The sequence below is a fragment of the Myotis daubentonii genome, chromosome 3 (assembly GCF_963259705.1).
Source record: "Myotis daubentonii chromosome 3, mMyoDau2.1, whole genome shotgun sequence".
Lineage (NCBI taxonomy): Eukaryota > Metazoa > Chordata > Mammalia > Chiroptera > Vespertilionidae > Myotis > Myotis daubentonii.
This window is the reverse complement of record NC_081842.1, coordinates 152,853,172-152,868,853: the sequence shown is the minus strand read 5'-3', so window position 1 is coordinate 152,868,853 and position 15,682 is coordinate 152,853,172. Positions and strand designations below refer to the sequence as shown.

The following is a 15,682-nucleotide window of genomic DNA, read 5'->3' as shown; positions in this document are numbered from 1 at the left end:
ATTATGTAACATCTTTGGTGAACTCTTGATTTTCCAGGTGTTTGCTTTGTGGTATTTTCCAAATTATATTTAATGTTATTTTTATAATGAAGCAAATAAACTTACTAAAAAAGATTGAATTGAAAAAATGATAAAACTTGAAATTCACAGTCACTTGTGACTTGTAATGACAAGAAAGAGAAAATAAGTTAATAAAGTATGAAAGTCATTTTTACCCATTAATTAAATAATAAGGTTGCTATTTAGCATAGTTTTCTCACTACCAACTTTTAACATGTTCTTTAAAAGTCTTTGGTATATCTTGAGTTTGGTCACCACGCACTAATATTTAAATTTTACCTTTTTCAGGAATGGGATATGGAGATAGAACAAGCACATTTTGTGGCACTCCTGAATTTCTTGCCCCAGAAGTATTAACTGAAACATCTTATACAAGGGCTGTAGATTGGTGGGGCCTTGGTGTACTTATATATGAAATGCTTGTTGGAGAGGTAAGCAGTATAAAGTAGTGAGAAAGAAAAGAGGAAAGATGATTGAAAAAACAAAACATGTCATTTATAAAACTACTTAATATGTCTCATGCATAAATGGAACTTAAGTTTCATAAATATTTATAGTGTACTAATAATTGCCTATGATTCTATGTTACCTTCACTATCTTTTTTAGATTTTTATGTCATCTGTGGAATGCATTACCAGTATTTTGAAAATAGTTTCTTATATTTTGGTATTGCTATGTTATGATTCTAAGATATAATATAACTGAATATTTCATAGGGAATAGAATAACAGGAAAACTAATAAACAGATGTCATGTATACCTGTAAAGAAAAGTCAGCTATACCTTAGTCAAAAACAAATGTTACTTTTAAAAACAGGATAGCAGAATTGAAAAGATTAACTTTCTAACTATTTTCTTTAGATTAACTTGATACATTTCTGGGGATAACTTAGTTGTTCACAGAAATTTTACCACTGAGGAAAGTGAATTATATCTAATAAATAAAGTAGTAGTAAGAGGCTAATCTGTTTTGTTATAAATTGTTGGATATGATAAATTAGGGTGGAATTTGGGAAAGAGTCCATATTTAGATAACTAATTGAAAACTACTTAGAGAATCTTGATGATCTCAAGATGCAAGAAAAATTATCTTATTGGATTGGTTCATTGTTCTACAGTTTCTCTGGTGCCAACTACTTTTCTTGGCATGAATAAATGAATGAAGGAATGACCAAATTATTGAATGTCAGAAATTTCGAAAATTTTTCTGTGATTGTCATGTACCCAAACAAACAAATAAATGATTTCAGTTCATCCAAACAACATTGGAGTGAATACTTGGAAAAGGAGGGAAAGAAATAGCTAATTAAAAGGTTTATCATGTGCTAGGCACTATTCTGTGTGCTTTATAAATTTTAGCGTATTTAATTTTTCAGCAACCTTTAATAAGCTCAATATTAATCTACATTCATTTTCAGATACATAAATGGAAACAGAACTTGAGTAACTTGCTCAAAGTCTCACAACTGTCATGGGGTAGGGCTTGGATTTTAAACCTGGTTGTCTGAAAACCATTATATTTTGCTACCTTCAGGATAGGGTATTGAAGCCACCCAATCTTGTTTCTGTCCTTAAGACTGATGGTTCAGAACTAAATTTTTTACCTCTATTTAGAAAAGGTGCTGTATGCTGTTTTAGGATTGAAAGATGTATTTTATCCCTAATCCTGGGTGATCTTTACTTTCTAAGAGAGCCAGAGTATGTATTCATCGTAGATGTTTCTATAAACTCTGGTATACTTGAAATCCCTTTTGAAAGTAACATATTTGTTGCTTTGTGTTTTTTTTAAGTGTATCATTCAGATACATACGAAATTTAATTTAGTTACTAAAAATTATATGCTTGCTTAAGACTTACCCCTCCATATTAGAGATGACATGCAAAAAATAAAAGTTTATTACAAAATAATAGAGAATTAAGAGCCAGTTGATTATACTTCCTCCATTTCTAAAGTGACTGGAGGATTGGCAGTGAACAAGTGAGGAAGCTACTGTTCCATATTTTTTTTACAAGAGCTTCTAATTAAGACAATGGAGCTATCTATTCCTTCCGAATTGCTTTTTGAAATTCCATTTATTTTTAACACCTCCATAAGAGGATAGTTGGGAAAAGAGCTAAACTTAAAACTCATCAGTATGCTTTATAATTTTATAGCATTGGTGAAATTTTAGCAATCAAATTTTTTAAACTATTATAAGAGTGAGGTTTGGCTAAAGTTTATATCTAATTTCTGTATCATTTACAAATAATTGAAAACTCCCTGAACATATACTGCATATTCAAATTTGTATTTGAAAAATTTTTTAAATCTTTATTTTTGAAAGTGTTACAAATGTCCCCTTTTTCCCCGCTATTGACCCCTTCTAGCCTGCCTCTGCCTTCCCCCCCCCACCCCGCCAGGCCTTCACCACCCTATTGTCTGTGTTCATGGATTATACATGCAAGTTCTTTGGTTGATCTCTTCCCATCCACCCCTTCTTCCCTCTGAGATCCAGCAGCCTGTTTCATGCTTCTATGTCTCTGGATCTATTTTGTTCATTAGATTCCACATATGAGGGAGATCATGTGATACTTGTTTTGAAATTTTCTTTGTATTTGTACAAGTTTTGAGGACTGGAAAAACTACAGAAATAAACTAATGAATGTACCAGGTTTCCTTTCCCCCTGCCAAATGGGGTATCACAGAAGTAACCTTACATACTGGAGTTAGATGCTTGACATCTGAACAGACAATTGCATTTTTACATGTGTTTAAAACACATTTGTTGTGTTTTGTTGTTAGCTTATAATCTATTTGAAGAAACAAAGAACTTTAACATCTTAACAAATATGAAGATAAACTTTTACTTATAGAATGACATTTTAAACACAAAGTTGACTGATCATGTCAACAAAAGTGCTTTGTATTACCACTTGAAGTTCTGATTGCAAATCCTTGTGAAATAGAATTTTTCCCTGACTTACCTCCATTCCTGAAACAAATTATATTGTCCCATATACTAGGTATTTGATTTATGTATTTTGAATGAGTGAATGAATAAACTAAAGTCTTGATAACTGAAAAGTTTGAAATTACCTTAGATATGCACAGTAGGGTGGGCAGCTAGCTTTAGGAAGTTGGGTTTTGAATTCATTTTCACAGATTCCTCAGGTGAAAGATCCCTCTTACTCCATTGATACTTGGAATTGCTGCTTGGTTCTTAGTCTTTAATATCTTATAGGAAGCAAGCAATCAATTCTAAACCATCTGAAATTCTGAGGTGATAAGCCATATTGTTTAACTACATTTTCAGCATGGTTGAGAGTTTATTTCTTTGTATATCAAAGAGTCATTATTGTCATTCTGAGTAATAATTTTAATACTCTGCTGCTTACTGAAATGCCCCAAGATCTGTTGTGTATAAAGCATAAAATATGCCTGGGAATAGGTAGTTTTTTCTCTTAATTTTGTTGGCAACTCCTGCTTAGTGCAATCATTATGTGACATGTGCAAATTTTCTGATTGTGTTTTGTAACTATTACTGACTGTGAAATTCAAAGCATATCAGTATCTGATCCATTTTCACAAACTGTGCTTCCCTCCATAGTAACACTTACTACCATATTTACCTTACCCATTTTCTTCTGTCTTTCCACAATATTGAGCTTCTTAAAGATTGTTTATTATCTACATGTTTCCCACTATGTAGTAAGTACTTAAAAGATTTACTGTCTGGCTATATAAATGAATGAAATAAAATGGGATGAAATTAAAAATTATACCAGAGGCCTGGTGCATGAAATTTTTGCACTAGGAGGGGGATGGGGGATATCTCAGCTTGGCCTGCATCCTCTTGCAGTCCGGGAGCCCTTGGGGGATGTCCAGCTGCCAGCTTAGGCCCGCTCCCTGCACAGGCCTAAGCCGGGAGTCAGACATCCTTAGTGCTGCCACGGAGGCGGGAGAGGTTACCACTGCTGCGCTTGCTAGCCATGAGCTCGACTCAGGGCTTCTGGCTGCACGGTGCTCCCCCTGTGGGAGTGCACTGATCACCAGGGGGCAAGTCCTGTGCTGAGTGTCTGCCCCCTGGTGGTCAATGCACTTCATAGGGACTGGCCATTCCACCGTTCGGTCAATTTGCATATTAGCCTTTTATTATATAGGATGATTTGACCAAATTTGTTCAGGTCTGTGAAATAAATTTAAGAAATATTTCAGAAAGTATATATAGTGTATCCTCTGGGCAATAGATATATATCTGTTGTAGCTTCTTTTGTCCCTGTTTGTTGGGCGTTTTGGTGGTGGTGTTTTATTTATGTGGTTTTTTGTTTTGTTTTGTTTTGTTTTTCACTGCCTGGTTCTTGATTGTGCTTTGGATAGGTGATAAGTTTTCACTTTATTGGAAATTATTTTGACTTACTCAAAGATATTTCTTCTAGTCTCCCTTTCCTGGTGATGATGAAGAGGAGGTTTTTGACAGTATTGTAAATGATGAAGTAAGGTATCCAAGGTTCTTATCTACAGAAGCCATTTCCATAATGAGAAGGGTAAGAATTAATGGTTTATAAACTATTCAGATTTTTTATATTGAAGGACATTTCCCTGTAGAACTCTAGAAGTTGTTTTCCAGTTCATAGTTGCATGGTTTAGACAAACACATACAAAAAGAAATCTAAATCTTTGTAGGTTATGAGAATCTTTATCAGTGAAGTTGCTGGTTTTATTTTACTTTTTAACTTCATGTTTTGTTAGCTATTAAGAAGAAATCCTGAGAGGCGCCTTGGAGCTGGTGAGAAAGATGCAGAGGATGTAAAAAAACACCCATTTTTCCGAGTAAGTATGAAAGTTTAGAATTTTTTCTGAAACTATAGCCATTAGGAGTGGGAAACTAAACTGGACCTTTTATGTTTTGTAATTCAGCTAATTGAGTGGAGTGCTCTGATGGACAAAAAAGTAAAGCCGCCATTTGTACCTACCATTCGAGGACGGGAAGATGTTAGTAACTTTGATGATGAATTTACCTCAGAAGCACCTATTCTGACTCCACCTCGAGAACCAAGGATACTTTCAGAAGAGGAGCAAGAAATGTTCAGAGATTTTGACTACATTGCTGATTGGTGTTAAGTTCCTACCCACTGTGAAACCAAGCAGACTGACTACAAGATGACCTCTTAAAAATAGCAACTCTTCATTTGCTCTCTGTGCCACCAGTAGCTTCTGAGTCTGTTTTTTTAAAACACATGAAGATTTGTTTTAAAATACTTCTGATATCTTCTGAAAAGTAGCTTCTTGATGAATTCTCAATGTAAATCTGAGCACTGGAAACAGTTTCATGAAGTTTAAGCTGAATGAATATCAGGCGTGAAAATCTGTCACAGATGAATACTTTTGGATCAATAGTCTTTTTAAAAAAAAAAACAAATACGCTCTTCTATAGTCCCTAGTTTGGCTGTATGCCTGCCTTAAGTGGAAGGAAAATGAATCAATTAACTTCACTTAGCTGAATTTTTTAAATGAAAAAAGGGTTTGGGATGCTGTTACTAGTCAGACATGATTCTGTTTGAATAAGGCAAATACTCTTATTTTTTTAAAGAAATAACTGAAATATAAAAAAAAAAGTAGTGGTAGTTTGTGCACATTTTTAGGCCTTTTTTAATGAAATGAATTGAGGTCTTGTTTTATAAATTTTTTATATTTATTAGGAGAAAACTTTTATTGCCTTATCTTTACCAACTATGTAACAGAACCTCACAGCTTTTCAACAGTGCTACTTGCCAAACACTTGTTTATTAAACCATGAAATGAACAGGAACAATTAAACATCAGCATTTACTTAAAATTTTAAGAATGAGAACTTCTGATTAGCCTGAACCAAGATACTGTGTTAACCTGTATGCATTCCCAAAGTCTAAACACTCAGCATGTTCAGTCATACCTTCCTCCAAAATCAGTGAACTCATTAGTGCTTCTTTTGATATTCATTGTACATTTATCAACCTAGTTCATCTTGTTCTTGTGTCTACTGTAGAAGGGAACTATATCTTTGTTAAAACATAGGGGTTATCATTGTATACATGCTGTGAACATGTATATGTGCAAGTTGTAATGTATTCTATGTTGGTTTATTATTTAATTTCACTACTTCATCACTTTTGTACAGTGGCCAAGCAGACACCTCAAACTCCCGCATTTGTTAAGTGCATTTGTACATTTTAGGCCACTGGATCCAGATTTTATATTGGCAGTTACTAAGGGCAAAAGCAATATATTGTAACAGAATGTATAAATATTTTTGATAAAACAGTGTATATTTTATAAAAATTATAACACTAAAGCTGTACCTCAAAAGTCTCAAAAATAATTTGATTAAGTACTCTTTACAACTTTTCAGAGGATCCTTTCGTGGCTTTTTAATGCTCTTATAGGAAAGTCTTTTTGTAAGCCATGACTTTTCCACTTGCCTAGAGTTTTGGATATTTTTGTTTGTTTGTTCATTTGTTTTTCCCTTCTAGTCCATGACTTCATTGTTTTTCCTTAGTTCAATAATAACATCTTTGATTCTGTGCTTAGCATATTAGGTTCATCATACCTCAGGAATAGCAAGTTATTAACTGAACATTCTGAATTAACCATTTAATCACAGTGATCTCATGTCTTAAAAACTGTTCAAGTTTAAATCATGAGAAACACGAAAGCAGAGAGTTGAGCTGAAAACATTTATAAATATTTCAGCCTTGCCAGAGGGTGTTGGCATGTTTTTGCTGTACTCTGAGAACAATTCAAATGGTTCAGAGATAATTCATATTTCTTTTCAAGTTGATTATTACCCAAGATCCTTTGGGGGATAATCTTCTAGAAGGAGCAATATGTTGTTTCAAGTTATTTTTAAATGCCAGTTGACTTTTGGTAAAGGACAATAGAGGATCTTAGCTTAATTGCCTGGCTTTAATTTAAACAGTATTAACACAACATTTTAAAAAAACACTAAATACTTTTGAGGTACAGTCTTTTCACCTTTTCAGGTTCTCAAATATGCATAAAAAGCAATGTCTAAAATAGGCTTTTAGCATTAAAAACGGACAGCATTTTTGTAACTACACAATGTACAGAAATTTTTTTTTAATTAAAGCCAATCACTAAAAAAAATTAGAGGGCAGGGTATATTCACACCAGTAAGCTGAAGAAAGCACTAATTTTTTCTGTAGTTTTAAACATATATATATATATATATTTTAGTCAGATTTAAAATTTTTAAACTCTATAGAGTGTAAATATATTTTGCTATTACTGTATGTGTAAGTGACTGCTCAAGCACTTTGTGAGGAAATTAAAATATTTTAGAATGGTACACTATGCATTCCTATGAAATGTGCCTTTAATTATGTCATTCTAAGAAAAAAGTGTTTTGCAGTCATAAATTACCACAGATGCACAAATTAAAGTTTAAATAGATTGCAATTTGTAACTTTGGTTTTAAGTATTATTTCTTTTTGAAAATTTTCCATTGATCCAAGTATGAGTTGGCTTTACTGTATTCAAGATCTCAACGACGTTAACTTTAGTTAGCTTTCTTGCAAGTACTTTTTGTCCTGGGGAAGGGCAAAATCATGAAGAGTCACAGCAAGTTGTTCTCTTCACTGACAATAATGGGCAAATTTTGCATCTTACTCCTGTAAGGTCAGTAGCATCTTCTATTCAGTGGAAATTGATGGAATGCCTTCTGTGTACTAGACACTGAGGATAAAAGGTAGGGGGGAAACATCAAAGTCTTCATAAATAAAGAACAGTATGCATTCATGCTAAAATGTAAGCACCATATTATATGTACTTTTTTCTTGTTTAAAGTTAACTTATTTTAAGACCTTACCTTTCAGAAAATAGGTTAATGTAAACAGAATATTAACATTTTATAGTCACTCAAATATTACAAGTGACATATTTTAGAACAATAAAATGATCCGTGCTGTTTCTGTAACACAAGTTGGGGGTCATAATGGAAATTGTTAATACAGGTTAATTAGGTAAATGCTACACTATAGATTCAAATTTAAGAAGATTTTTACAGGTGCTGCTTGTCTCCCTGAAAAACAGGGTGAGTATGAGAAACCCAAAGGAGCAAATAATTTAGAATTCTTATATATCTACTAACTATATTTTGAGATCTAGTGTTTGTCTAAGATATTAACCTTATTGTGTGTATGCATATATATATATACTGGTATATGTATATATATGTATGTATTTATAAATGTGCATATATATATATATATATAAAAACATGTATATAAATGTATACATGTATTAATAGAGGTAAGCTTTTAAATAACTTCTCAGTGTTAAAAATCTTACATAATTGTCCCTTCTAGTATTATGACTAAGGAAAAGCTCTGAGAAGACATCCATAATTTGAGGCATTTCTGGTTTTACTGAAGGTAGGAGTGGTCTCTGGCAACCCTTCACTCCCAACAGCAAACAAACTTGAGCATGAATCTGGACAAGCTAAGGCTTCAGATTAAGTTACTGAGTGCCTAAGCACAAAAGCGAGACTACTAAGAAGTTGGGACGGAAGCTGAGTCCACATAGTAGGCCAGAGAAGTAGGAAGTTGAAGAGGGTAAAAACCAGAGTGGCAGGGAGCTGGTTTGGAAATGCAGACACCCAAAAGAAGTGGGGTTGCCCAGGATGGACTCCTCCAGCAATACCATTATGAGGACAACCTTGCAACAGCTGTAGAACTCAACATTTTGTGCTAAAATCCTCAAGTTCTAATTTGAAAGTCACTCTCTTTCTAAAGTAGAATGAAATACTTTCTGAAGGAAAGCTGCTCAGGATGGGAACAAAGGCCTTTCGCAAATTGAGGTTAAGTAAATACACAGTCTGGTATTTAGTCGTTCACTAAGTATTGATCCCCTATTACTGGTCACCCGGCGTTGTGCTCGGTGCGGACAAGGCTCATGAAGTAGGGGTACGTATACGTCACTTAGCAATGACATTAGTGTGATTCAGACTCCTCAAGGTGCTCTGGGAGTGCACCAGAGATCCCGGCAGGGAGTTAGTGAAGGGTTCTAAGTGGGGGAGGAAGATTTGAGTTTGCCACAGATGAGAGAACCTGGTACTTCTGAGGAAATGAGAATTCATTGTTGCTGGAGTGTGTGTATAAGACACAAGGAGAAGGTGAGTAGAGGTTAGGAAAGAAAGGGTCCTATTGTGGAGATGTTGTAGGCACTATTCTGGAGGTTGGTTATCACAGGGCAGATCTAAATGTTATGGTACTGGAAGTGTGTGTACTTTTGGGGGGTCCTCTTCATGAAATCCATAATATATGGCTACTGTATTCAGAGCCTTGGCAGGGGCCTGCACAGGTGCTCCTCAGATTTTTTTCGCTTTCTGATAAGTCACCTCTGCCTCAGAGCCATGGAAACATCTTCAGCTCGGATGTGATTAGATTGCCATGTGGAGAAGGGTTAGAGGGTGCAAGACTGAGGCAGGCACGAGCTTGGGGCCTCTTCAGCAACGGTGGGAAGTGATAAAGACATAAGCTAGAATATGGCACTTCGGTGTGAGAAAAAGTTGTATTCTGTTTAGGTGATAGAAACAAAGACTGGACTGACTTCATGTGGCCTAAGAGACCATATACTGACCCCACCAATGTGATTTCCACCCATCCTTCAAGGGCCTTTTTCAAGTAAAAAGTTATAGGGCTTTTTGTTTCTCTGTTTTTCACATTTTGTGCCCTGCTCTTTCCACACAGGCAGAATGAGTGTTTCCTCTTCTCTGACCCCCTTGGCCTCTGCACACACCTCCGTCTTGTCTAATGCATCAGTGCAGGGCATGCTTTATTCACCTCTAGTATCTTGCATCTCCAGGGTTTACATAGTGGAGAATAAATGGGTGCTTTTTTCTATACAAAGATTTCAAAATATTAACCCTTTGAGCGCCAACCAATATCCTAGGAACTATGCTAAAATTGCCAAGGCATTTTTGCTGATTTTACAGCAATTTAGGAAAAAAATTATGAATCGCAAGTAAATGAAGTTACATATTCAAAAACTTAAGGAAACCTTTACTACATTTGTTTTCATCTTTGACATATATTGTTTGCTGATTGTATTATAAAATACTAGAAAAAAATTGCCTATAGCGCTCCCAGCACTTTTGGCAAAAGACAGGAGGAGCGCAATCGCGCTCCCCAGCACTCAAAGGGTTAAGTATTAGTGATTGAGATCCAGCCTCAGATCAGTTGTTGATGTGAGTTGCAAGTGGGCTGCAATATAATAAGGGTGTTCCTCTGACAAGAGCCACTTCTTGTTTAAGTTCAGTCCTTCTGGACCTACGGAGAACTTTCACATTCATGCTGTCACTTGAAACTAGAGGCATTTTGAAAATCAGCACATGGAGGGTAGCAAGAGGCCTGGGACTAGTCCTCATTTTGCTAGTATCTAGTAGTATGATGCAGGACAAGTTATTTCACCTTGCTAGTGACATACGAGCATTTCACCCTAATGTCTTCATCTGTAAAATGAGTTAGAGTAGGGCATTCATTTGTACCTTCCTTTTCAAACAAAATCTTCAGTGGTACTCCACAACACATAATCGGAGCAGGAGCGAGCCGGGGGCTATTTCTGAGATCTTCTATGGAAGACCCTGATCTACACCGTTTGATGTCCATGCTGCTTGGAGGGCCTTCAAGATACTTTGGAGTGGCCATTGAATATCCATCATCTCCAATATGCAGTAGAAGAAAGAAAACGGTGATAGACTCAAGCACAGTTAAAATGTGTTATCAGGGCCAAAATCTGGATCCCTGATGTGTACTGAAGAGCAGACCACCCCTCAGATGAACAAACAGTAGGAGAAGTCGATTACACAGATATTTGTTGGGCCTCAGCAATGTAGGAGGAGGTTGAAAGCTCTTGGTCCATCATTAACTTGTCTGGTGTCTCATAGCCATGGAGTGGAAGGAACCACAGATGCAGTAAGGGCATTCCAGAGAAATCTTTGACAGATACAGTGAGTCTGATAAAATACCTTCAGTAAGGTATTCAATGTGATAAATGTGTTCATCTGGAAGCTCCGTATAACTTTCACATCATAGACCTCCTTTGTGGAACAGTATAGATCACCCTAGCCTCTCCAGCATCTCTAAGAGCTGTAGACCCAATTCTTTTATGGTTTTTACTTTGTCACATGTCAATTTAAAGCAAACTGTCATTTGGCAGAATCTCAAATTTAACAGGGCATCACTTCTAGTTCTTGCTCTTGCTGTTACTTGGCATACCAGTAATATTCCTTCTTTCTCAGAGCTCTCATTTATCCTTTCATAGGCTGTTGCAGATGAGAGAAAGCATGAGAATTATTCTGATATTCTGCAGAGGAAAAGCTTTATGCTCATATTTTCCCTCCTTTTTCACCAAGTGCAAGCTTGAGCATCCTAGAATGGCAGTGAAAAGTCCCCCTGGCCAAGTAATGCCAGCAAGAATTTGAATGTTAAGTGTATGTTTGTGAGAGATGCTGGGGCCTCTGGGGCTAAAGATCAGCTGACACCTTGAAATCTTGAGATCCTGATGAAAGGAGTGTGTATGTATAAATATCCGGGAGGGAGAGAGTGGAGAGGGGACCTTTCAGGAGGTCCATGAGTGGCAGATGAGATTAAAACTCCAGCAACAGGAAAAGTCAGGGCCATTGACAATTGGAAATATTGGCATGGGCACGGAGGCCTCTGGCTGGATTAGGACCAGATGGGTAATAGGCTGACCCTTCAGCTGTTCATCTTGATAATTAAAGTAAATCTTGCACCTGCGATACAAAATTAGCTTAGAAACCAAAGACAACCATGGGTAAAGTACATGTGTTGCTTTGAACACAAAGGCTTACTATCAAGAGGCATCTTGTTTAAGAAGCATTTATTTTGGAAGAAGTAAAGAACAACTTACAGCAGTGATGGCGAACCTTTTGAGCTCGGCGTGTCAGCATTTTGAAAAACCCTAACTAAACTCTGGTGCCGTGTCACATATAGAAACTTTTTGATATTTGCAACCATAGTAAAAAAAAGATTTATATTTTTTATATTTATTTTATATTTAAACGCAATTTAACAGAGAAAAATCAACCAAAAAAATGAGTTCCCGTGTCGCCTCTGACACACATGTAATAGGTTCGCCATCACGGACTTATAGCTATTAACTCCTTGACACCTGGACTGGTTTTTAAATATTTTAAAAACTCAACTCTGAAGAGCTTTCCCCAAGAAGCCAGATGAAAGTGTTGCTTTGAATAATTCTGTTAATCTTAGTAATTGAACAGAATTTTATTTGGAAGCTACAACTAAAGTTCATCTTGAGGCAGCCTCCTAAATTTCAATAGTGGGTTTAGTAGAAAGAGCACTGGATTGAGTGATCGAGAGACCTGAGTTAGTCCCACCTCTTGCTACGGTGAACTTGGACAGAACTTGTGGTTTCTCTGCATGTCTCTGATCTACAAAATGGGGGTATTGGACCAGAGGGCTCAACCTTAGAATCCATGAAACAATCCAATCCTTGAACTCAGTGTAATAGCAGAGATTGTCACTGAAAGTGGCTTCCAGTGTCTTCCTTCTCTTTTTGGGTGACTCGGTTTTAAATACTCGGATGGAAGGGGCCATATTAACCAAGATTTCAACTGCTTTAAAAATGTTAGCATGCACAGGAGGGATCCACTTTATCATGGCTCACTCCTATTCCTAACTTGCTAAAATGTAGGCAGCTATGAACGAGGTGGGTGTAGGCAGAAGCTGGCTGCTATGAACGAGGTGGCTGTCCACCTATGTATGAGGAGTTTTTCATACCTCAAGATGAGTAAAAGTCATAACCAATCGTTGGTTTAGAATGTATTATATTTTAAGTACAGTAGTTCTCCACCCATTCGTGAGGGATGTATTCCAAGAACTCTAGTGGATGCCTGAAACCTCGGATAGTACCAAATCTTACATATACCATGCTTTTTTTTTCTGTACATACACACCTGTTATAAAGCTTATAAATTAGGCACAATAAGAGATTAATAGCCATAAGCATAAAATAGAACAATTATAACAATATACCACTGTAATAAAAGTTATGAGTGAGGTCTCTCTCAAAATACCTTATTGTAATCATCCCTTCCTTGTAGTAAACGGTGCCACTTGTTTCAGGGGATTCCTTGCTGAAGTCTGCATACAGGCTCAGTGCCATCAATCAGAACATGTTTTCTGTTCATGTCTTCCACCCACAAATTTAAAGCCTTTTCCATCTTAACCACTTACCATGCTCTGTGGCCATAACTTTTGCAGTTTGACGTGCGACAGTAAAGCTAGCACAAATTTCTTTTTCCTCCATCTTCCACCTGAGTTATTTCTACACTTGGTTTTGAGCTTGCCAATTCTCCATGTGGCCTATTCTATTTCAGTGCTTTCTGATGCGTTTTCCATCTCATTTTTAAGCTCCAGAATTTGGTTCTTTTTTTATAGTTTAAATATCTTTGGTAAAGTACTCCTTCTGTCCATTAATTTTATTCCTGAACCCATCGAACTGCATTTCTGAGTTTTCTTATATCTTGTTGAGTTTCTTCATGGCTACTTTGAATTTTCTATCATTTAGATCATAGTCTTCCATGACTCTTGAGCTTTTGTTTAGTTTCTGCAGAAACCAAACTTGGTTGTTCAAGTTGGCTGATGTGTGTTCTACCAGCACGTTTGAGATAGTGAACACTTTTCTTAAGGACTAGTTTGCTTTTAATAATTCAGCAGGTTAATAGGTCTTTCATTTTCCAGTAGATGGCACTAGTTTTGGGGGTTTTTTCTTACCAGCACTACTGGTGCCTCAAAGGTCATGGTAGGGGGTATCCCAGTGGTCCCTGGAGTCACTGTCTGGATGTTAGGGTGGTGGGTGTTCCTGCTGTGTCCCTGTCATTTGGATCTCAGGGAACTACCACCATCGTGGGGGAATGTGGTGGGTGAAAAGGAGCTGGGTTCATGAGCCTGCCACAGTTAGCTGGTTCCCTCTGTGTGCAGGTGCCTCTGTGCTGCAGCCCTGAGGGCATTGACCAGTTGCAGCTGCTACCAGGCTCCATCATATGGCAGGAGGGAGCTGGATTCTTCAGTGCTGGCACTGCTTCTGCTCTTTACCCTCCAGTGAGCACAGTGTGGGGGCCACACCCTGACTTAGCTGGAGAAAAGGCGTTATTTGTTGGTCTTTGCTTACATTGCCTAGCAGTCAAGTGACCTTAAATCAGTGTTCCTCAAAGAGTGATATGCAAAACACCTACACATCACAATCACCTGAGGGTAGGGTGCTTATTAAAAAAATTCCTGGACATTATCAGGCCAAATAATCTCCATTTAAAATATTCTTTACCCTATGAGTATCCCAATCAGTAAAAGTAACAAAGAATTATGGATATGCAGATTTTATAAAATGAAACATTAAGATCTAAAAATTGAAATCTGTTGCTCTATTTATTTCCCAGCATCTTCTCTGCTCAATCTCATGGAGGAAAACGCACATTCTTATCAAGGCAGTGCCTTTCAGTGTCCAGTTCATCACTTCTTGCCTTTTTTTTTTTTTAATCCTCAACCGAAGATATTTTTTCCATTATTAGAAGAGTGGAAGGGAGGGGAGGAGAGAGAAAGAGAGAGGAACACCATGTGAGAGAGACAATTAGTGACCAGGGCCAGGGATCGAACCCACAACCCTTTGGTGCACAGACTGAGGCCATAACCACTGAGCACTTCTTTCTTTTTAATACATACATAGGGTGTCCCCAAAAATGTATACACACATTTTGAATAACTATAAAGGCAGTTTACATACTTTATTTTCAAAGTTAAGCCATCAGCTGTTAGAGTGTATATACATTTTTCTGGAACACCCTATATAAATTATAAGCCACACAAACACTTAAAACTACAAACTTGTTCTTGTTGTCAACAGCCATTGCTAGTTCCATGACTTTATTAAAATTAAAAAAAAAAAATAACACGAAACAACTAAATATATATTTCTTAAACAAAAAACAAGGACTTCTATCAGTTTTATTAGCTACAATAATATGCCTTATTTGTAATTATACATTATAAATTATAAATTACATATAACATGTAATTATAACAAAAACTTGTTTTGAAAAACATTTTATTCAAGACTTACATAATTTCAAATATCTTCCAAAATAGTTTCTAAATAGCTAAAAAAGAAAGCAAATTCAATAAGAAATTTAAATCATTAAATATGCTTTACTAGTATATACATACATAATGCCAAGCAATTAACATTAGCCCTGGAATGCGTACCATTTCTTTTTCCTTATTAAAGGCTCAATCCAGCACTTTATATACGCTATGTACAATAGGCAAAGTTCAGTGACCACAAGAGTTTGGCATTAGCTGCCTCAATTTATAATTGGGGTAGTTTGTCAACAGGGGTGTCAAATTTGAAGTCTGGAGGAAAGAGATCTGGGGCCCGAGGATAGATTAGTCTGTAGGACTGCCTGATTGTAACATCAGCAACACCAGCAATATCTCCAATTTCTAAAAGACAAAAAAATCAAAATATTAAAAGTATAACTTCTATCCTACCTACATTCTACTACCTAAATTTCAATTTGTGAGATACAGTTGTATAAAATGTCAAAG

General features: G+C 36.3%; 2 protein-coding genes across 7 annotated transcripts in view; one reads left to right on the top strand and one right to left on the bottom strand.

Annotated features, from left to right (window-relative positions):
• PKN2 (protein kinase N2) overlaps positions 1–7,503 on the top strand; it is a 159,945-nt gene extending 152,442 nt beyond the window's left edge. For 5 of the 6 annotated variants that reach the window (XM_059688922.1, XM_059688923.1, XM_059688920.1 and 2 more), the window contains 4 exons: positions 349–491; positions 4,478–4,585; positions 4,791–4,871; positions 4,959–7,503. In XM_059688922.1, the coding sequence (XP_059544905.1) occupies positions 349–491; positions 4,478–4,585; positions 4,791–4,871; positions 4,959–5,162 (536 nt within the window). In that variant the 3' untranslated portion in view covers positions 5,163–7,503. Of the gene's footprint in view, positions 1–348; positions 492–4,477; positions 4,586–4,790; positions 4,872–4,958 lie in introns of those variants that run through there. The other variant, XR_009451946.1, reaches the window with a different exon arrangement.
• A 7,664-nt stretch (positions 7,504–15,167) lies between these two features.
• GTF2B (general transcription factor IIB) overlaps positions 15,168–15,682 on the bottom strand; it is a 40,333-nt gene continuing 39,818 nt past the window's right edge. Inside the window, exon 7 of the mRNA XM_059688955.1 lies at positions 15,168–15,577. Coding sequence (XP_059544938.1) covers positions 15,444–15,577 — 134 coding nt within the window. The 3' untranslated portion in view covers positions 15,168–15,443. The remainder of the gene's footprint in view (positions 15,578–15,682) is intronic.